The sequence below is a fragment of the Gobio gobio genome (genome assembly GCF_949357685.1).
Source record: "Gobio gobio genome assembly, chromosome: 7".
NCBI lineage: Eukaryota > Metazoa > Chordata > Actinopteri > Cypriniformes > Gobionidae > Gobio > Gobio gobio.
In genome coordinates this window covers 57932684-57956404 of record NC_137103.1, presented here as the reverse complement: position 1 = coordinate 57956404, position 23721 = coordinate 57932684, and the positions used below count along the sequence as shown (strand labels likewise).

The 23721-nt window shown below is 35.9% G+C and overlaps 1 protein-coding gene across 1 annotated transcript in view; it reads right to left on the bottom strand.

Annotated features, from left to right (window-relative positions):
• Positions 1–23721, bottom strand: part of LOC307129228 (rho GTPase-activating protein 6) — a 67811-nt gene that overhangs the window by 32067 nt on the left and 12023 nt on the right. The window contains exons 2-4 of the mRNA XM_079821462.1: positions 8738–8897; positions 8575–8643; positions 4352–4599 (exon numbers count right to left, since the gene is read on the bottom strand). Of these exons, the coding sequence (XP_079677588.1) occupies positions 4352–4599; positions 8575–8643; positions 8738–8897 (477 nt within the window). The remainder of the gene's footprint in view (positions 1–4351; positions 4600–8574; positions 8644–8737; positions 8898–23721) is intronic.

The window sequence follows — 23721 nt, the reverse complement described above, 5'->3', positions numbered from 1 at the left end:
TAAATAATGCTAACAAATGTTAAATCATGCTACATGCTAATTGCGTCAATGTGCCAAATAATGCTAACAAAACGTTAAATCATGCTGACAATGTGATAAATCATGCTAGAAATGTGTGCCAAATTATGGTAGCAAACATGGTAAATCACGCTAGCAAACCAAATGCTAATCATGCTAACAAAATGCTAATAACGATAACAATGTGTTAAATGCTAACAACATGCTAATCATGCTATCAATGCTTTAAATAATGTTAACAATGTGGAAAATAATGTAAAAAAGGCTAATCATGTTAACAATGCGTTAAATAATGTTAACAACGTGTTAAATCATGTTAACAACATGCTAATCGTGCTAACAATGTGTTAAATAATGACAACAACGTGCCAAATAATGTTAACAAAACGCTAAATCATGCTGACAATGTGATAAATCAGGCTAGAGATGTGCCAAATCATGGTAGCAAACATGGTAAATCATGCTAGTAAACTAAATGCTAATCATGCTAACAAAATGCTAATAATGTTAACAATGCGTTAAATGCTAACAACATCGTAATCATGCTATCAATGCTTTAAATAATGTTAACAATGTGGAAAATAATGCAAAAAGGCTAATAATGCTAACAATGCGGTAAATAATGCTAACAATGCATTAAATATTGTTAACAACATGCTATTAATGCTTACAATGCATTAAATAATGCTAATAATGTGCTAAATAATGTTAACAACATGCTATTAATGTTAACAATGCATTAAAGAATGCTAACAACGTGTTAAATCATGCTAACAACATGCTAATCGTGTTAACAATGTGTTAAATAATGATAACAACGTGTTAAATAATGCTAACAAAACGCAAAATCATGCTGACAATGTGATAAATCAGGCTAGCAATGTGCCAAATCATGTTAGCAAACATGGTAAATCATGCTAGCAAACCAAATGCTAATCATGCTAATAAAATGCTAATAATGTTAACAATACATTTAAACAATGTGGAAAATAATGTAAAAAAGGCTAATCATGTTAACAATGCGTTAAATAATGCTAACAAATGTTAAATCATGTTACATGCTAATTGCGTCAATGTACCAAATAGTGCTAACAAAACGCTAAATCTCGTGACAATGTGATAAATCAGGCTAGAAATGTGCCAAATCATGTTAGCAAACATGGTAAATCAGGCTAGCAAACCAAATGCTAATCATGCTAACAAAATGTTAAATCATGCTAACAACATGCTAATAACGCGAACAATGCGTTAAATAATGTTACCGTGTTAAATAATGCTAACAAAATGTCAAATCCTGTTAACAACATGCTAATTATGCTATCAATGTATTAAGTAATGTTAACAACGTGGTAAAATAATGCTAACAACATGCTAATAATGTTAACAATGCGTTAAATAATGTTAATAATGTGCTAAATAATGCTGAAAAGGCTAATTATGCTATTAATATGTTAAATAATGCTAACAATGTGTTAAATAATGCTAACAATGTGCTAAATATTGCTGAAAAGGCTAATTATGCTATTAATATGTTAAATAATGCTAACAATGTGTTAAATAATGCTAACAATGTGCTAAATAATGCTGAAAAGGCTAATTATGCTATTAATATGTTAAATAATGCTAACAATGTGTTAAATAATGCTAACAATGTGCTAAATAATGCTGAAAAGGCTAATTATGCTATTAATATGTTAAATAATGCTAACAATGTGTTAAATAATGCTAACAATGTGATAAATCAGGCTAGCAATATGACAAATCATATTAGCAAATATGGTAAATCATGCTAACAAACCAAATGCTAATCATGCTAACAACATGCTACTAATGCTAACAATGCGTTAAATAATGTTAACGTATTAAATAATGCTAACAAAATGTCAAATCCTTCTAATATGTTCATCCTGTTAACAACATGCTAAGTATGCTATCAATGTGTTAAATAATGTTAACGTGCTAAAATCATGCTACTCATGCTAACAATGCGTTAAATAATTTTAACAGTGAGCTAAACAATGCTGAAAAAGGTTAATAATGCGAACAATGTGCCAAATAGTGCTAACAAAACGCTAAATCATGCTGACAATGTGATAAATCAGGCCAGCAATGTGCCAAATCATGTTAACAAAACATGGTAAATAATGCTAGCAAACCAAATGCTAATCATGGTAACAAAATGCTAATAATGTTAACAATGCGTTAAATGCTAACAACATGCTAATCATGCTATCAATGCATTTAAACAATGTGGAAAATAATGTAAAAAAGGCTAATCATGTTAACAATGCGGTAAATATTGCTAACAAAGCAGAATCCGAGCAGAATCGATATTTTAACGTTTCTGTTTTTGCGTTCCTCATTAAACATTACTGTTCCGAAAACTTCCGGTTAATAACGTTATTTTAATTTAGCCTATACTTTAAACAAATATGTATAAATAAAGACTTATTTTCACTCAATAATAATATAACGCATGATAATTAAACTTGAATATTTATTTCATAGCATTTTTAAAAGCACAACAGAAACACATGCATTAATTACAGCATAAACAGCGGGGCAAATATTGGCCTGTTTTAATGGAGCTGAAAGTGGCTCTATATGCCTAATCTTTTCAGAAGAGGGAGAACATTATCTGTACATCACTTTTTTTTCAACACGACTTGTTTTAAAAATTGCATGAATAAAGAATAAATAAACTGGATAACCATTGCTCTTTTAATGCTGCTAATTTCAAAGCAAACACTGCGCAACACTGCATCCCATAATCAAACTCAGTCGGCTAATAAAGCTTGATCATTTAATGCAATATAACACCATTTAATACGAAGCATCAGCCGTCTATATAGAAAACATTGATCTGTATTGGCAATCTGAAAGACTATAGGACAAATGTTTGATAGATGTTATAGCCTAGATTCACAGATGACATTTCACTCTCGCTTGATCCGTCACATCACATGCTGAGCTACTCTATTCCTGATTGGCCACTGCCAGATTACAATATTAAAGAGAACGATAACATAACCTTATTAACCGGTTAATGCTCATTTCAAATTAACCTTTCTGTTCAGAACGATTCAAATTGATTTTGATTTTGTTTTCGTTTTCGTTCCTCTAATGCTGCGTTCACACCAAACGCGAATAGAGCGTCAAAATCGCGTCTAGTTTCACACGCGAACATTTTGAATGCATTCACGCCTCCGCTGCGAATTGGACGAGTGTAGAAATCGAGCGTTTGAAGCGAAATTGACGCACGTTCAAGGCACTCCAGGAGAAATATGTTATCAAACACCATCTGCCTCTTTTCATTTTCATTAAAAATATATATTAAGCATTAATAGCCACACAAATGTGGTTCAGGCAACTCCGACATTATCTTCACTGCATGTATATTTAAATATCCTTAAAATATAAAGTTATGAAACTTCTCTTTGCCCTCAGTCAAAACGATTTGGCAGACAGTAAATTATAGATTCATGAGAGCAAAGATCGGCCGTTAGATCAACACAAGATGAGCCGCTACAGGACATCAGAGCAGCGGCAGATGCAGAAGGACTGGCTGAGGAAAGGCTGCTCTCGCTGGGGTTAATGAGCGATGAGTGCCGCTGATCGCCTGGAGCTCACAACTCCAAAAACACAAGATTATATATATTTTTTAAATATGCACTCTCTTTATAAATAAACCACAGATTTGAGCTTTAAACAACTACATTCTCACCTGAAAAAGTCTTAAAACTACATTTTGTGACACAATAGTTGTATTTTTAAATTATGCAGGGTTTCTCATCACGTCACTTTACAACGTGACCGCAGGCTCCTGATTGGTTAACGCGGCGCGAATTGACGCCAAAGTTAAAATTTTTCAACTCGGGCATCAGACGCGAATTCGCTTCAAACGCGTGAATGCACAAAAGCACCACTCGCGTGTAACGCGCGTATAGCGCAAGGCGCTCAATTCGCGTACAATTCGTGTCATTCGCACGAACTGGACGCGCGAATGAGGCGGATCCGCGTCCTTCGCGCCGCGCGAAACGCACCTTCTGCGCCGCGGGACCTCCAGACGCGCGTCAACACGCCTTTCCATTGACTTAACTTTGAAATCACTCGCGCCAGACGCTCTATTCGCGTTTGGTGTGAACGCAGCATTAAAATTTAGTTCGTTTCCGGTTTTCGTTTTCGTTCCTTGAACCGGTTCAGAGCCCTGGTTAAATCACACTACCATGGTGCTAAATTATGTTAAATAATGCTAACAACATGTTAGCAATGTGCTAATTCATGCTGTCAAAACAATCAATCTCAACTCTTCCAGTGTGTGTGAAGCGCGTACCCGCCGGCGTGAGCGCAGGGCCGTCTCCGGTGTGCCGGGCGCCGCGCTGTCATTGGGCGTCTCGGAGGACGAGCTGAGGGAGGAGTTACTGCTGGACAGCTCTTTATTGGTGGACCTGCGGCCCGTCAGGTGCAGGAGTGAAGACACTCGGTCCCCGGGGCCCCGCGGCTCCTCCTGAAGCTGCTTCTGCCGCCGGTCGTTGAAGATCACCTGAGAGAGCGGCACGCCGAACGCCTGCGGCTCCGACTCTGAGGAACACACACACACACACACCGTTACCGCAGAATACACACATCACACTGCTCCATTACCATCGCACCGCTATACTAATGAAACGTGCGGTGCGCTTCACTCTGAGACACGCAGAGCATCAGAATATAGTTCAGAATATATCAGCTCTTCAGGAGACATGAAAAAACACAATCACAATAAAACCGTAAACTGTCCATCAGTGACGAAAAACTAACAATTCAATGAAAATGTAAAATAAATAAATATCGAAAAAATAATAAAAGACAAAAGTGTCCATGAGTTGATGAAAAGCTAATAATTGAATGAAAATATAAAATAAATAAATATCCAAAAAATAATAAAAGACAAAAGTGTCCATGAGTTGATGAAAAGCTAATAATTAAATAAATCACAAAATGTAACATTTAGAATGAATATTTTAATAATAAAAACAAAACTAAAAGTGTTCATGATTGCAACAAATTTAAAACAATCATGAACAATTTAGTTTTATTTTGATTGTTATTATTTTTAAATTATTTTATTATTTTATTTTGCATTTTTATGATTGAATTATTAGCTTTTCATTAGGGATTGCACCGAAGTTTCGGCAAATGAAATTTTTCGGCCAAATATAGCAACCAGCGCGTGTGTGAGAGAGAGAGGCGCGCACTTCTAGTTATTCATTATTAGCTCTTCAGGAAGCGCTTTATTCTGACAATTAAATGAAAATGTAAAATAAATAAATATCGAAAAAATAATAAAAGACAAAAGTGTACATGAGTTGATGAAAAGCTAATAATTCAATAAAATCACAAAATTTAAAATGAATAAATTAATAATAAAAACAAAACTTAAAGTGTTCATTATTGGAATTTTTTTTAAATATTTTAAAAATAAAAACAATCATAAACACTTTTGTTTTATTTTGATTGTTATTATTTTTAAATTATTTATTTATTTTGCATTTTTGTGATTTAATTATTAGCTTTTCATTAGGGATGCACCAAACGTTCGGCAAACGAAATTGTTCGGCCGAAAATTGCAAAAATTTCACTTTTTGCCCGAATAAGCGAAAAGACAGAATAAATTTTACCGAACAATGAGGATTTTGATGAGGCGATTAAATATAGCAACCAGCGCGTGTGAGAGAGAGAGAGGCGCGCACTTCTAGATATTCATTATTAGCTCTTCAGGAAGCGCTTTATTCTAAATCATGAAAAAACACAATCACAAACTGCGCATGAGTGACGAAAAACTAACAATTAAACAAAAATATAAAATAAATATTGAAAAAATAAATAAAAGACAAAAGTGTCCATGAGTTGATGAAACCGCTAATAATGAAATAAATCATAAAATTTAAAATGAATAATTTAATAATAAAAACAAAACTTAAAGTGTTCATGATTGCAAAAAAAGTAAAATATTTTATAAATAAAAACAATCATGATCACTTTTGTTTGATTCTGCTGCTCAATGGACATTTGTGTAGGTGTTCTATTATTTTTATTTATAAGTTATTTTATTCTACATTTTTATGATTTAATTATTAGCTTTTCATAAGCTCTTTTATCAAAATATTTGTTTATTTAACATTTTATTTTTAAGAACAGAATTATGACTATTTGTAAAAGGTGATTATTGAAGGTGTTTTTAAAAGAGGTAAATTATCTTTCCAATCTCACATGGGTTTGATTCAGATTCAATGAGATGGTGCAACTTACCCACTCACTCGGATCAACTTACCCCTAACATGGAACACTTTTTTTTATTAAGAAGCCATGTTTTTAGAACCCTTTGTCATAGATGTATTCCGGTCATGTATAATGATAGGACACATCCTGAAGTTACTCCAAATACTGTTACCCACTCACTTGGATCAACTTACCCCTAACATGGGGTAAATTGAGCCACAGGAACACTTTTTTTTTATTAAGAAGCCATGTTTTTAGAACCCTTTGTCATAGATGTATTCCGGTCATGTATAATGATAGGACACATCCTGAAGTTACTGTCATCGTACATCTCGTCTTGACTCAAGTTACCCCACTCTCCCCTAAACGAAGGTCTACATGTCAGTGGCTCTCCATATTAAACTGGTTAAATGTACATATTTTACTTTTCATCAGCTCATGGACATTTTTGTATTTTTTATTCATTTTAATTTGACACTTTCTGGAGGAAGTGCTTTAAAGCAAGCGTGCAAACGGATCCCTCCTCACTGCGAGCGGCTACACAAACACACGCGGTCTGGGCTGATGTTGTTATTCCTCGGGGCAGCGGGAGCGCAGCGGGAGCGTCTGCATTCCTCACACATCACCCCTGCAGCGCTGCATTCTGGGGGAAAGCACCATACATCACCACCAAACCTGCCACATTTCACTTTCCGTCTGAACCTGGAAATCACACGTTTACGAGCAGAAAGCGTTCAGATTTAGGGGACCAGTCAAACGTGATTGATCATGTGACGGTCAGATGTTCTTCCACTGAAGCGCAAGATGCTCTCAGAACATGTGCATCAAAGTCCACTGATCAAACACAAGACCAGGTTGCTTGATATTGGATTTTGCTGATATAATAATAATAATAATAATAATAATAGGCAATAAACAGATCATTTACATCGATACGAACAGATTATTGTGTAACCAAAATACCAATAATATCCAGAAAAAAAGATTTTATGCACAAAGCAGGACTTTTAAGTGTATTCAAGCCTGAAATACACCAGGACTCTTATTTTGAAATGTATATGCTTTAAACCTTCCAGCTCACCTGTGTGCAAGTGATTAATGTGCATTTATTTATTGCGCTCTGAGAGTCACTTTATCCGCATTTCACCGTTTCATTTGAGAATCATAATATCATAAACACACAGAAACTCAAAGATCTTCACGGCAACCTGTCAGAATAAAAGTCCGGTTTAACTTGAAGAAATTGTGACGGAAATATATATTACTGTTGTACAGCGGAATTTAGCTACGTCTCAATGTAATAATAATACTAACACTAATACTACATTATTCAAATTTTATATTTTGAGGAATATTCACAATTTTTCTTGCTTGTTTTAATTTTAATGTTGTGTGTCTTCATTTGATTGCCAGAAAAAAAAAAAAATACACAACACAGTTGAAATATATAGATAAATTAATCGTTGTTTTTATGAATTCAATTAATTAGACATGATTTTTGATTATTAAAATTTAAATAAACCATTAAATTCGAAACAGAAAACACACAATTTTGTCAAAATAAAACTGAATTTGAGTAAAAACAAAAAAAAACATTTTCCCCCACAGGGCTCGAAACATGTCTCAATGTAATGATAATACTAACACTAACACTAATACCAATAATAAATTATTAAAACTTTATATTTTGAGGAATATGTAAAAATGTTTTAATTGTAATGTTGTGTGCCTTCATTTGATTGCCAGAAAATAAAAAAAATACACACAAAAAAAAATGTTTTTATGAATTCAATTAATTACATATGATTTTTGATTATTAAAATTTAGATAACCCATTAAACTCAAAACAGAAAATACCGAATTTTGCCAAAATAAAACGTTTTTTTTCCCCACAAGGCTCGAAACGTGTCATTTTTTGTTAAACTTTTAATAAATTGCCGTTAAATTGTACGTTTCCTGATTTCAGTTAATTAGACAACTATAATTTAATCTAAACATTAAAATGGAGTCATTTCATAAAAAAAAATAACTTAATAAATTAATAATACAACAATAAAAAACGCTTACAAATGTCCGTGAGCTGATGAAAAGCTAATAATTAAATCCTAAAAATGTAAAATTAAGTTTTTAAAAATGAAAAAGATTCATTAAAGATGCATCAAATTGATCAAAAGTGAAGTAAAAACGTTTTCACGGTATTTTTGATCAATTAAACGCAGCCTTGGTCAGACTTTAAAAGCATTTGTTAAAATCCCGAACGTTTGAACGGTAGTCTCGTCAGCCATGAATACAGACCTTTGTCTCTCTTTTCCTTGGATAAAGAATCCAGCTTCCTCCTGAGAGACTTTTTCCGCTTCTGTCCGTCTGGAAAACACATACGCATACGACACATTAGAGATACACCAGAAACAACTGCAAGCCTTTAAGACAAGTGTCACTTCAGGCGATGTGTGTGTACCTTTAGGGATGGTGATCTGGCATCCCAAATCAAAGTCTTTCATCAGTCGGACCAGAGCCACTTCCTGCAGCCGGACTCTCTCCAGCTCGGACAGGCTCTGGATGGGAACCGACTGCATGTCCAAGCTATGAGCGGCTGCTTTCTTACAGGTGAAATCTCCCTACCAAACACAAAACAGAAAGAGACAACCCGTTGGAAGCAACTCAGCTGTGAAGTGAAATCCCAGAGAGGGGTCAGACTTGCCTGACTGCATTGAGCCAAGTGTAAAGTTTGGTGGAGGGGGATTATGGGGTGGGGTTGTTTTTCAGGGGTTAGTCCCAGTGAAAGGAACTCTTAACCCTCTGAACCCGAGAAACGCGCAAAGAGATTCACATGCAAATCGTCCACATGAAGGAACGCGAACCTGTAAACGCCCCATCACCTCAAAACAAAGACTCATCTTCATCATTCTTATGCTTTTCATCGAGTTCGGAAGACACCTTACCTTAGAAGAAGAAGAAGAACGCGATTTTAAGATGAACATATCTTCTCACCTATATTAGCGTTATTGACGCATAAACTTCACGTTGTAGGCTACTAGTTGAACTATTGCTAGAATACAATGTGTGAAATAAACGGAAACATGTTATTATATTATTATTAAATATAGACCAGTAGGCAACCTTTCAATGCTAAATAAAGATACACGTACGACACGAGGGTATTTTATGCTCTATAATATTTAAAGGGTTAGTTCAGCCAAAACTGTAAATTGTGTCATTAATGACTGAGCCTCATGTGGTTGGACACCCGTCAGACCTCCGTTCATCTTCAGACACAAATGAAGATATTTTAGTGTAAATCTGATGCTCTGAAAGGCCTCCATTGGCTCAACTTTACACTCTCAAGACCCTTAAAAGACACTAAAGACTAAAGTTACAAAGTCCATCTCACTACAGCGGCTCTACAATAACTTTATGAAGACGAGAATAGTTTCTGTGCGCAAAAAAACCCTAAATAACGACTTATATAGAGATGACGATTTCAAAACACGGCCTCATGAAGCTTCGAAGCGTTATGAATCAGTGAGTCGATTCAGCGGTTCAGAGCGTTATGAATCAGTGAGTCGATTCAGCGGTTCAGAGCGTTATGAATCAGTGAGTCGATTCAGCGGTTCAGAGCGTTATGAATCAGTGAGTCGATTCAGCGGTTTGGAGCGTTATGAATCAGTGAGTCGATTCAGCGGTTCAGAGCGTTATGAATCAGTGAGTCGATTCAGCGGTTCAGAGCGTTATGAATCAGTGAGTCGAATCAGCGGTTCAGAGCGTTATGAATCAGTGAGTCGATTCAGCGGTTCAGAGCGTTATGAATCAGTGAGTCGAATCATGATTCAGATCACGTGTCAAACCGCCAAACTGCTGAAATTTGGCGATTCAAACTGCTGAATCGACTCACTGATTCATAACACTTCAAACCGCTGAATCGACTCACTGATTCATAACGCTCTGAACCGCTGAATCAAATCACTGATTCATAACGCTCCAAACCGCTGAATCGACTCACTGATTCATAACGCTCTGAACCGCTGAATCGACTCACTGATTCATAACGCTCCAAACCGCTGAATCGACTCACTGATTCATAACGCTCCAAACCGCTGAATCAAATCACTGATTCATAACGCTCCAAACCGCTGAATCGACTCACTGATTCATAACGCTCCAAACCGCTGAATCGACTCACTGATTCATAACGCTCTGAACCGCTGAATCGACTCACTGATTCATAACACTCTGAACCGCTGAATCGACTCACTGATTCATAACGCTCTGAACCGCTGAATCGACTCACTGATTCATAACGCTCCAAACCGCTGAATCGACTCACTGATTCATAACGCTCCAAACCGCTGAATCGACTCACTGATTCATAACGCTCTGAACCGCTGAATCGACTCACTGATTCATAACACTCTGAACCGCTGAATCGACTCACTGATTCATAACACTCTGAACCGCTGAATCGACTCACTGACTCATAACGCTCTGAACCGCTGAATCGACTCGCTGATTCATAACACTCTGAACCGCTGAATCGACTCACTGACTCATAACGCTCTGAACCGCTGAATCGACTCACTGACTCATAACGCTCTGAACCGCTGAATCGACTCACTGATTCATAACGCTCTGAACCGCTGAATCGATTCGCTGATTCATAACGCTCTGAAGCTTCATGATGCCGTGTTTTGAAATCGTCATCACTATATAAGTCGTTATTTAGGGTTTTTTTGCGCACAGAAACTATTCTCGTCTTCATAAAGTTATTGTAGAGCCGCTGTAGTGAGATGGACTTTGTAACTTTAGTCTTTAGTGTCTTTTAAGGGTCTTGAGAGTGTAAAGTTGAGCCAATGGAGGCCTTTCAGAGCATCAGATTTACACTAAAATATCTTCATTTGTGTCTGAAGATGAACGGAGGTCTGACGGGTGTCCAACCACATGAGGCTCAGTCATTAATGACACAATTTACAGTTTTGGGTGAACTAACCCTTTAAAGCATGGGTCTCCAACTGTCCTGTATTAGCCGGTCGTCCCGTATATTGGGCCTAGATGTCCTCCATTGTCTCGTTTATTGACTGCTGCGCTCGGACTAAGTGGTTGTTCACATATGTTGAATCTCTTGCGTTCGTTATTACATTTAGAATAACGCAACGCCGTCGTGACGCTCATGTGGTGCGGCGCACTCGTTTTACAAAATATTTCATATCATAATATATAAACGCGCGAGTGTTGAGTTTGTTCTGCAAAGGTGTGTTTGAGTAAATCGTCTTTAAACATGGCAGGAACATCTGTTTGTACATATTATATTGCAAACATATTCAACTGTGATACTGTAATGGGAGATCCATGTTTTTTTTTCAGGATCCTTTAATGAATAGAAAGTTTAAAAAAAAACTGCATTAATCTGAAATAGAAAGCTTTTGTCACATTAATATATCTTTACACGTTTGCTGCATTGTTGCTGAACAAAAATATTAATTTCTTAAGAAAATATTAATAATTAATAAAACTAGTCTACAAATTCTTACTGGCCTCAAGCTTTTGAACAGTAGTGTATAGTGCTACAAAAGCTTTAGATGGTTTGTGTGTAACAGTTGACATTCATTTCTATTATGTAAAAATTATTTTTAGGATTAAACTGTGCATTAACCCTCGTGCTCTGCTGGATTTCTGCTTCCACTCGTTATGGTCCGGCTCAAATTGACCCTAATTGGATTCAATACAATTCCCCAAAAATCACACTATGAAAAAACACATACAATCAGGTACAAACAATTAACTTTTAATATCAATACTTTTCACACATTACAAAGAATAAATATCTGAATTTACGATTTATAAAAATACTTTTAACCATTTTTATTTTTATTTTTAAGATTGGGCCTTAGGACACTTGCCTTTATACATTTAGAACAATACTATCTTAGTCTAAACCTAAAGTAATCTTGACCAACTATATAGCATTTTAAAGCTTTCAGACTCTAATTTTCATATTTGGTGACTGATTTTCAATGAGATGACAGAGCAGGAGATAAATAGCGATAGATTCGTCATTTGTGATGCGGTACCAAACCATAACGCACGTTTTGACTCTTTCCATATGTTTTTTTTATATGCATTTTAGAGATTGAATTCAAATCAAATATTAACATTACTGCCCAAACTACTTCTCAATAGATATTTTGAGAAGTAGATACTCAACTTCATAGATATTTTGAAAAGTATGAAAATATAACGTTCAGATCACTCAAACCATATATGGAAATCGAAGAGTCTACATGTCATCTAGTGGAAAACGTTGGTACTGCGCACAAAAACTTTTTTTTTTTTGAGATATCAACCTAAAATTTGGTACAGAATTTGTTCAGATATTTAGCTTTGATTTTCTTGAGGTTTTAGAATTTAACATGTTTTGTGAAATGTATATTTTATATAAAATATAAAAATATATATGTTATATATTTTCATGTTCATAAACTTCTATAACTTTACTTTTACGACTTATACAGTGATGGCCGATTTCAAAACACTGCTTGATGAAGTTGTCAATAGTTGAAGAGTTCTGACACACACAGTGTTTTGTATTTTGTGTCTGTACTGTACTTTTGAATATCTGTCCTATACGGGTCAAATTGACCCACAAACAGCAAGAGTGTATAAAATTTTGATATGCACATTTCACAACGCATTATCATGTTGAAACTTTGCATGCATGTTAATGACCCTAAATGAGAAAAGGTCACACAATTTCAAGAAAAACAATGTAGGTTAGATAGTATTTCAGATAGATTGAAAAAATAAATTATAGCTCATTTTTACCATTTGTGGCATACAAAAAATATTTCTGTATTGAAAAAAATGGGGAAAAGCAATTTTTTTTTGCTTCATAGGTTAGTAAAAAACTAAAATAACAAAATATAACCAAGAAATGTTATTATTTTGGGTCTCTACAATTGCCTTAGAACATTAAAATATGTGACCCATGAACATCACGAACGTAACAGTAAATGTGTGTGTATATGCCAAAACAAATCAGCGTGTTGAAACTTTGCATGCATGTTAATGACCCTAAATGAGAAAAAGTCACAAAATTTAAAGAAAAAAAACATAGGTTAACTGATATTTCTGACAACAAATCAAAACGGGTCAAATTGACCCGCAACATAACACAAGGGGTAATAGGTTGAGCAAAACAAATGTGTTTATATCTGAGAGATTTTATACACACACTTAGACACTGAAATAACACACACTTTGTGTGTCCCTTATAAAGAACCACCATTGTCCCTCACTTTTGTCCCACTTTTTGTCCTTTGTGGTTTATGTTTGGATTATGTTGTGTTGTAAATAAATGCAAACAATTCAAAAAGCCATTCTTTTAATGCTTCCCCAAGACATTTTGGACTATTTCATGCTCCCATTTTTGTGGGACCAGTTTGGGGACGGCCCCTTCCTGTCCCAGCATGACCAGTGCTCAAAGCGTCTCCATAAAGACATGATGAGGAGTTTGGTGGAGGAACTGGAGTCCTGACCTCAACCCGATAGAACAGCTTTGGGATGAATTAGAGCGGAGACTGAGAGCCAGGCCTTCTTGTCCAACATCACTAATGAAGAATCCCCATAAACACACTCCTAAACCTGGAGGAAAGAAGAGCTGGAGCTGTTAGAGCGACTCCATATTAAACCCTACGGATGGAGAATGGGATCATGTGCATGTAGAGCGGCACAACACTTTTGGCAGTATAGAGTATTAAGGCTCTTGTTTTCATTTTGAACCCAGTTTGCACTCAAGACCTGCAATACATCACAGATGGAGAATGTGTCATATTTTAGTTCAGCTAGGTTAACATCCATCATATCCTCGCCCCAGGGGAAAACTGGACAGGTCTGATGTCACGTGACAACATTCAGTGGCTTTGATGCATTAGATACACCAGTTCAAAAGTGTGTGAGACCTTTTCCTCAAAAAACAAAAGTAATAATAATAATAATAATAATAATAATAATAATGTGTATGGAGGTTATATTTTGATCTCTTGGCATTAAATCTAACAAAGGTTTCTACCAGTCTTTCATGATTGTACATGGGCATCGCCATTTCAAAATAAAAGTCTGTTCTCGTCTTGTTGCAAATGAATAAATTAAAGCTCAAATGGTATATAGTTGGTCAATATTAAAGGGATAGTTCACCCAAAAACTCAATGTTTATGTGAATCTGCTCACCCCAGGGCATCAGAGATGTAGGTGTGTTTGTTTCTTCAGTCGAACACAAATGAAGATGTTTAACAGTGTGATAGTCTATAATGATGTCAATGGGGATATTTTAGAGTATGAGAGCAATGAGAGTAAAAACACACACACATGTGAATCCTCATTAAACCTGCGGCTCGTGGGACACACACTGATGTCTGAAGACACGAAATCATCGCTTTCTGCGAGAAACCCAACAGTATTTGTTATTTTTTTACCTCTCATCAGACGAATGTCATCTAGTATTCCCAGCGCCATAACTTCCGGCGAATAAGGTCAAAATACTGGCGCGGTCATAGATATATATACGTAGATGCCTCATTCGACCGATCCCCGCAGGCACTAATGAGGAATCTATGTATATATCTATGATCGTGCTGGTATTTTGAAAATATTTAATATCATAATATATAAACGCGGGAGTGTTTAGTTTGTTCTGCAAAGGTGTGTTCGAGTAAAACGCCTTTAAACATGGCAGGAACATCTGTTTGTGTATATAATAAGGTCAATATATATGATCTATGTATATATATATATGTATATATATATGTATATATATATATATATATATATATATATATATATATATATATATATATATATATATATATATATATATATATATATATATATATATATATATATATATATATATATATATATATATATATATATATATATATATATATATATATATATATATATATATATATATATATATATATATATATATAAAATGAGGAATCTATGTATATATCTATGATCGCGCTGGTATTTTGACCTTATTCGCCGGAAGTGATGGCGCGGCTGATGCAGAGCCATAGAAAAAAATGAAATAGTGTTTTAAATATGGATATTTTTCTTACACAAACGCGTCGATTCGCTTCAGAAGGCCTTTATTAACACCCCAGAGCCGCGTGGAGCAGTTATATGACGCACATACCACGTTTATGGACTTCAAAATAATGCTATTCTGCTATTATAATGCTTGGATTAGCCTGAATATTTACTCAGATTTTATTAGTCTGAAAGAAGAATGTCATACACCTCGGATGACTTGAGGGGTGAGTAAATCATGGGCTAATTTTCATTTTTGGGTGAACTAACCCTTTACGGACAGTTAGCAGAACCATATTTATTGCAAAATATTCCGATATATGCAAATATTTTGAGACTTTATCAAGTCATATGTTGTTTCACAAGAGTCTTATCTGATCGCAACATCTCTCTTCGGGATTCCGGATTTGGCAAACAAATATGAATGTCTTGATAAAACTGTTTTCTAGAACATGTTTCTCTATGGGGAACGAATGGGAACTCTGCTTCCGGAATCCCGCTCGTGGGTTTATATTCGGAGATCCGTATCTTTACATTCCCTCAGAATAACCCAGAGGTTTCTGCGAACACGCAGTGACAAGCTCTGAAGAACTCTTGGCATCTCTGAAGACGTTCTGGCAGCGCTGATCATTGTGAAATCTAACACAGACACACTCATGTTTTGTTGGTTTTTCTTTTACTCCTCTTTTCCTTGTAGGGGGCTCTGGGAATGATCACTAAAGTAAATTTGGCCAGCAGTTGGATCATATGACAAAGAGCAAAGAGAGCATCAACATATTAGCGATTTTCACAAATCATTAACAACATGTGCTGTGTAATAAAAACCGTCTGGCAGGTGCTATTACACATGTTTAATGAAAACATGCCTTGATTAGCCTATTAGTGGCCGAGCACTGAAGGTGTGTAGACGCCTATTGTAACCATAGCTGTTCCTCTTCGAGTCTATGGCAGCCCAAAAAACCGCTTGCAGGAAAGTTAAAGGACAGTCTGAACTGACACCACAGCAAATTTGGAGTCTCTAACTCAATCCCTCTAGCGCCACCACCTGTCCAAAGTTGCACTCACGTTTGTGCTAATAACTTCTGAAACGTGATTCCTTGGCTCAAGCCGATTTGATTGCAAAATTTCCGTTATGAAATTTTCACAAACCAGTTGAACCAGATCATCTTCAGGCCATGCCAACATGAAAGTGTTATGGAATTCAAGTTGATTCGTCAAACCATTCTCGAATAACACAAAAGCGAATTTGATGAAGAACACGCCCAAATGGACGTGAGGCTATATCTCCACAGAAACTTTAGTGTATTCTGACCAAATTTGGTGTGTGTTATGCCAAGCATGACCTGCACCGTTTTGGTGGTTAGGAGATATTTAAAAAATAATAAAACTTCTAAATGATATGACCAAAAATCAAAACTGGTTTCTTTAGATTCGGTGCAAGCAGAGTCGAATGAAACCCAACTTTCCCCTATCGGCCATCTTGAGTGTCAGTCAGCCATTTTGAATTTTGTCGTAAAATGCTATATTTTACAAATGCAGTGGCGTCTCATTACGAAACTCGGTATGAGTCTTCGGCACACAGCCCTGAAGATACTCAAAACGTTTCGGGGCACAAATGCTAATAACTTTTGATTAAATTTGTATATTGTAATGAAACTCTTAATAGAGTCCTTGGGTCATGAGGTTTTTGGGTTATTGAACTCCGTCCGCCATTTTGATTTTCTTTAAAAACCTACTTTTTCGAAACTCCTCCTAGGCTGTTGGTCCAATTTTCACCATATTCAAGTTGGATAATCTTCAGACTATGCCGGCAAAAAGTTTTGGATTTCATGTCAATAGAAATGAAACCGGTTTGGTGTAGTGCAGCAACAAAGTTGAGGCATGATGCCAAAAACGACTCTGAGGCTGTATCTCTGCAATGCTTTGGCATATTGACACCAAACTTTGCGTGTCATTGTCACCTCTCTTTGACCACAACACATCAATTTGGTCACAGCGCCACCTATTAGTCAAAAGTGATAAACCTTTAAATAATTTTACCAGTGACTATATTTGTGATTTTTCAGCCGTTTTGCCTGAAATCATTTTAATGTCTTTAATTGCTCACAGTTGCAGTCGGTCTGATGCTCCCAGCCGTGCTGGCATGACTTAATGTGTTATTTGTGCTTGCAGACATACTTTTAACTACAGTTAAAATGTTTAATTCAATTAGCCACAATGTTTGTTTGAAATTTTGTTAAAAAAATTACCATTTTAAATAATTTCAGAGCAAATACATTTATATTGAGATATATAAAATACTGTCAAAAGGGTAAAACTAAAGTGACATCCAGAGGGGATATTTGTTTTTAATGACCCTACAAGTTTGATGTGTGTTAAATATTTTGAATATGAGGGAAGAACAAAACACTAAACTTGGTTAAGGTATTTATCTGACAACGTTATTTGGCAAAAAAGGTTTTATTTTACTATGCAAAAATTACTTTAAAAATTTAAAAGATGAGACTGTCTCTGTCAAACGTTATAATTTGAATGTGTTTTAAGCCTCGCCAATTTAAGCATTTAATCATTTTGGTTGTTTCCTAATGAGGATTTGCACGATATTCACACATTGCACATTTTAGCACAGAAGCCCGAAAGACTTTCTTGACTGTTGTCATGTCATAAGATTACCATTATTATTTAAAAATATTATTCGTTATTTAATTTTATAAAATTATTTAAAAGTCGTGGATGTCCCAGTTGGGATACAGGATGAGCAATTTTCCGAGAAATGTTCAAGTTACATATTTTGGTTGCTAAAATGTTGCTAAAATGTAACTGTTTGTATAAAATTAAGTTTTTGCTTAAAACTAATAGAAATAAATTAGTTTAAATTAAAAAAATAATTAGTTTATAATCCCTGCACAGGAGAGAGGTTTTGTTTCCAAACAAAAGGAAAATATATCGGTATCAGCAATCGGCCAAAATGAGCTGAAAAATTATCAGCAAAAATCCAATATTGTGCATCCCTATTTCAACTGAAGCGAATGAGTCAACTGTGTTAAGTAAAACCTCATTGATCATAAATACAATGGAATCAAATGATTACTTCCATAAATTCAATATTCATAAACAAGTAGGCCTGTAAAGTTGAATTAAATGTTATCAATTAGGGATGGGACGATTACCGGTTTCACCACCATAAAATGTACTGACTGTTAGTATTATCGTTTAAAATCGAATTATCATTAAAACCGTGTCGCTGCAATAGTGGAAACACTTCAAATGTGCCGTGTCCATCACACACTGTTGTACTGTTAACTTTGACATCAAAATCAAACATTAATAATTGGACACAAAACGTTGAGTTGAAATATTTTCTCACTCGCTTGAAATGATCGTCCGTGAAGAAAAGTGTTCATTGTCCAAAGTTCATTGTACGCTTATTACAGATTATTTTTTACAACATAATATTAAGATTAATGTTTTAAATCTTACCTGTTTATAAACAAACGTCCAGACAAGATGATCACAAGAATATTACAGTAGTATTAATAGTGAAGTCCTCTGATTTCATTTTCAATACAATCAAAAACAGAGATACAAGACGAGGGTTGCATTAATGAAAGGAGATGGAGGATGTGTGCTGTGTGTTATAATGCGTTGCTACTGACGACGGCCATTACAAGGAAGGAAATGCCCCAGAATAGAAACTTGTCAAAGTGCACAGAGCTGCTCGCTTTATTTGTTGATTTTCAAATATAAAACTTGTTGAAATGTTTTCAGTGTGTGCAATTACTCACACGCACACACTTTTTTTAGCTATATCGGCCATAAGGAAGGAAACAGACGCTGAAGGCAGATATACTCACGACCCCTGATTAACCACGGACAGATTATACTTCCTTTGATCCATGCTGAAGTGGAAACTGTCATATGAGTCCAGCTCCAAAGAGGCTTACAGTCCAACAACAATGAAACTTTCAGGAATCAACTGACCCATTTCAGGGGCCTTTCCAACCATTACAGGTGAACCTCATGACATTCATGGATGATCTGCTCCTTTAAAAACAGAAGTTATTCATGCCGTTATTAAGGAACTTTTGAAGAATCTTCAATACGACAGTTCATAGAGATCAAGCCCTAAAGAATAAAGAATCACTCATGCACAACAAGTCTTCTGAAGTCATGTGACCCTTCGTGTCAGGAATTTTTTTCTTTTCAAGCATGACACATAAAATAATAAATGGAAGTGTTTTTTGCATCATATTCAATGCATCAGGCTTATAGCCTGCTTTGATCATTTCCCCTTTCACTGCAGCCCTCAACTTTTATCACTAAATAAACACCCTCTATTATGAGTCACAGTGCCGCACTGAGCTTTATTTATCTGCCATCTTTTGTCACTTCGCTCAAGCCAATCTCAGACTTGCATGCATGTCTAACATTCACGGAGCATTTCCTTCCCAGCTGCAGAAGGTCAATCCCAACACCAGCAGTTCCTCGCCTGCTTACACAATCCAGATGAAATCACACACTGATATTCACATGAGCCAAGACATTAACTGCACTCTCTCAAATGAGATCAAGAATATAATCATCTTTTTTATCATTCAGTTTTTTCTGCTGACTTACAAGAGAGGAATAAAGCAATTTGTCAAAGAGACAATTTATTAGATTTGGAAGCAAACTAGAGAAGAGTGGAAATGCAGATATGTTTGTTTTTGTAAGTGCATTGGTTTATGGGTAAAAGCACTGAAATAGTCCCCCCCCCCCCCCCAGCTCATATTATTTCCAACACAAAAGGTTTTGCGAATGAATGGAAAATATTTGAAATAAAAGCCAAAGTTCTGCGAGCGAATGCAAAGTTTCTTGGGGAACGCAAAAGTTTTACAAATTAAAAGCCAAAGTTTTGCGAGCGAATGCAAAGTTTCTTGGGGAACGCAAAAGTTTTACAAATTAAAAGCCAAAGTTTTATAAATTAAAAGCCAAAGTTTTACAAATTAAAAGCCAAAGTTTTATAAATTAAAAGCCAACGTTTTACGAGCGAACGCAAAGTTTCTTGAGGAAGCAAAAGTTTTAAAATTAAAAGCCAAAGTTTTGTGAGCGAACGCAAAGTTTCTTGAGGAAGCAAAAGTTTTAAAATTAAAAGCCAAAGTTTTGCGAGCGAATGCAAAGTTTCTTGAGGAAGCAAAAGTTTGAAAATTAAAAGCCAAAGTTTTACGAGCGAATGCAAAGTTTCTTGAGGAAGCAAAAGTTTGAAAATTAAAAGCCAAAGTTTTGTGCGCGAACGCAAAGTTTCTTGGACGACGCAAAAGTTTTACAAATTAAAAGCCAAAGTTTTACAAATTAAAAGCCAACGTTTTATAAATTAAAAGCCAAAGTTTTACGAGCAAACCCAAAGTTTCTTGGAGAACGCAAAAGTTTTACAAATTAAAAGCCATAGTTTTACGAGCGAACGCTAAGTTTCTTGAGGAAGCAAAAGTTTTAAAATTAAAAGCCAAAGTTTTACGAGCGAACGCAAAGTTTCTTTGGGAACGCAAAACTTTTATAAATTAAAAGCCATAGTTTTACGAGCGAACGCAAAGTTTCTTGGACGACGCAAAAGTTTTACAAATTAAAAGCGAAAGTTTTACAAATTAAAAGCCAAAGTTTTACGAGCGAACGCAAAGTTTCTTGAGGAAGCAAAAGTTTTAAAATTAAAAGCACTAGTTTTGTGAGCGAACGCAAAGTTTCTTGAGGAAGCAAAAGTTTTAAAATTAAAAGCCAAAGTTTTGCGAGCGAATGCAAAGTTTCTTGAGGAAGCAAAAGTTTAAAAATTAAAAGCCAAAGTTTTACGAGCGAATGCAAAGTTTCTTGAGGAAGCAAAAGTTTAAAAATTACAAGCCAAAGTTATGTGCGCGAACGCAAAGTTTCTTGGACGACGCAAAAGTTTTACAAATTAAAAGCCAAAGTTTTACAAATTAAAAGCCAACGTTTTATAAATTAAAAGCCAAAGTTTTACGAGCAAACCCAAAGTTTCTTGGAGAACGCAAAAGTTTTACAAATTAAAAGCCATAGTTTTACGAGCGAACGCAAAGTTTCTTTGGGAACGCAAAACTTTTATAAATTAAAAGCCATAGTTTTACGAGCGAACGCAAAGTTTCTTGAGGAAGCAAAAGTTTTAAAATTAAAAGCCATAGTTTTACGAGCGGACGCAAAGTTTCTTGGACGACGCAAAAGTTTTACAAATTAAAAGCGAAAGTTTTATAAATTAAAAGCCAAAATTTTACAAATTAAAAGCAAACGTTTTACAAATTAAAAGCCAAAGTTTTATAAATTAAAAGCGAAAGTTTTATAAATTAAAAGCCATAATTTTACGAGCGAATGCAAAGTTTCTTGGGGATGTAGAACTTTTACAAATTAAAAGCCAAAGTTTTACGAGCGAACGCAAAAGTTTTATAAATTAACAGCCAAAGTTTTACGAGTGAATGCAAAGTTTCTTGGACGACGTAAAAGTTTAACAAATTAAAAGCCAAAGTTTTACGAGTATTTTTTACCCCATCCCCATGTCCCCATGTATTAAATACTCCCTTTTGTTGAACATTTCATTCCAAAAGCATTGCAACTATAACAGCTTCTTCTCTTCTGGAAAGCCGCTCCATTAGACGTTGGATCCTGGATGCAGGGATTCACTCCCTGAGCATCGGTGAGGTCAGGCTTTGACGGCTGGTGATAACGGTGTCTAGATCTGTGTGCAAGTCCTTCCACACCAGACTAAATAAATCACTCCTTTAAGGACTTTGCTTTGCTTTCAGAAACTAGACAAGCACCCTAAAGCCAGTAATGCATCACTCCAGGTCTGTTTAGAAGGTGTTGCACCATCATTTGTGCAAATCTGACTCATGTTATGTGAATGAAACACGTCATGAGAACATTAAATCGTGGCATTCTTTCTTAAGTACACTACACACCCCACATACATCAGCACATGAACTCTCAACTGTTCAGAAATCTCCCAAACAATGCGATAATACAGCTTTGATGATGTAAGAGCGCTGGATATCACTTTATCTTGTGTCAGAACCCCGACTGGCACACAGAAACAGGAAGATGCTGGTTTCAACATCTCAGAGTCAGGAACAGCACATGAGAGGCGTACAGTAGCTCTCTGACAGCCGAAACGCCTCTTCCTCTTCCTATTTCCACTCTTTCCAACCGGCGTCTGTGGGAAAAACTCAAACTAACTGCTTTTGTCGGCTGTACTGCATTGTTGAACCAGTTGACAATGAAGTCAATTGATACGTGAAACTGGAAAAGCTCAGTAAAGCCAGATAGCACGTCATGCAAACACAATACTTCGCAAAAAGAAACTGATGCTCGTGAGTAAAGCAAAAGTCATCACAGAGATGAGATGATCATGTGCTGCCACAAACAGAAGCGAAACTTGGTTATCTATAGACCCAGTATAGTCTCAGTTAACTATAGACCTGGGGCCCGTTTCAGAAAGGAGGTTCAACCAACTCTGAGTTGACTTACTCTGAGATGGGAAACTCTGAGTTTTGTGTTTCAGAACAGCTGATTTGAGGTAGTTCAACCAACTCTGAGTTAACCCTCTGGAGTCTGAGCTGTTTTGGGGCCCTTTAGAAGTTGACATGCTCTTACATTTGTGTTTTTTTCCGTTGCTTATAAACACATTAATGGCAAAAGTGTAATTACACTGTATTCAGCACAAACTTGGCTACCATGATATGTGTGCAAAATGTATGTACATGCTTGTATTTTTGAGAGAAAAATGTTTATGCAAGGTGTTTTAAAAATCCCAAAAAATTGTTTTAAAATTAAGGCCTCAAAACACACAATATATATGTGTTCACAAGACTTTTGACCAATGCCAAAGAGTTTTTGCTTCAAACTGATGTGAGAATCATTGAGCCTACTCATTCACATAAAACAATATATTCACTTACAATTTGTAAGACAGTTTTTCTTCACAAAGCCCGTATGCGAGGAGGCGTGATAGCTAATGAATAATGCTGGAGATCACCTGAGAGGACAAAAGAACATAATAGCCTGCATAATGAGCTGCATAATGAGCTGCATTGCGCCAAGTGTAACGTTTGGTGGAGGGGGGATTATGGGGTGGGGGTTGTTTTTCAGGGGTTAGTTCCAGTGAAAGGAACTCTTAATGCTTCCCCAAGACATTTTGGACAATTTCATGCTCCCATTTTTTATAGGACGGCCCCTTCCTGTCCCAGCATGACCAGTGCTCAAAGCGTCTCCATAAAGACATGATGAGGAGTTTGGTGGAGGAACTGGAGTCCAGACCTCAACCCGATAGAACAGCTTTGGGATGAATTAGAGCGGAGACTGAGAGCCAGGCCTTCTCGTCCAACA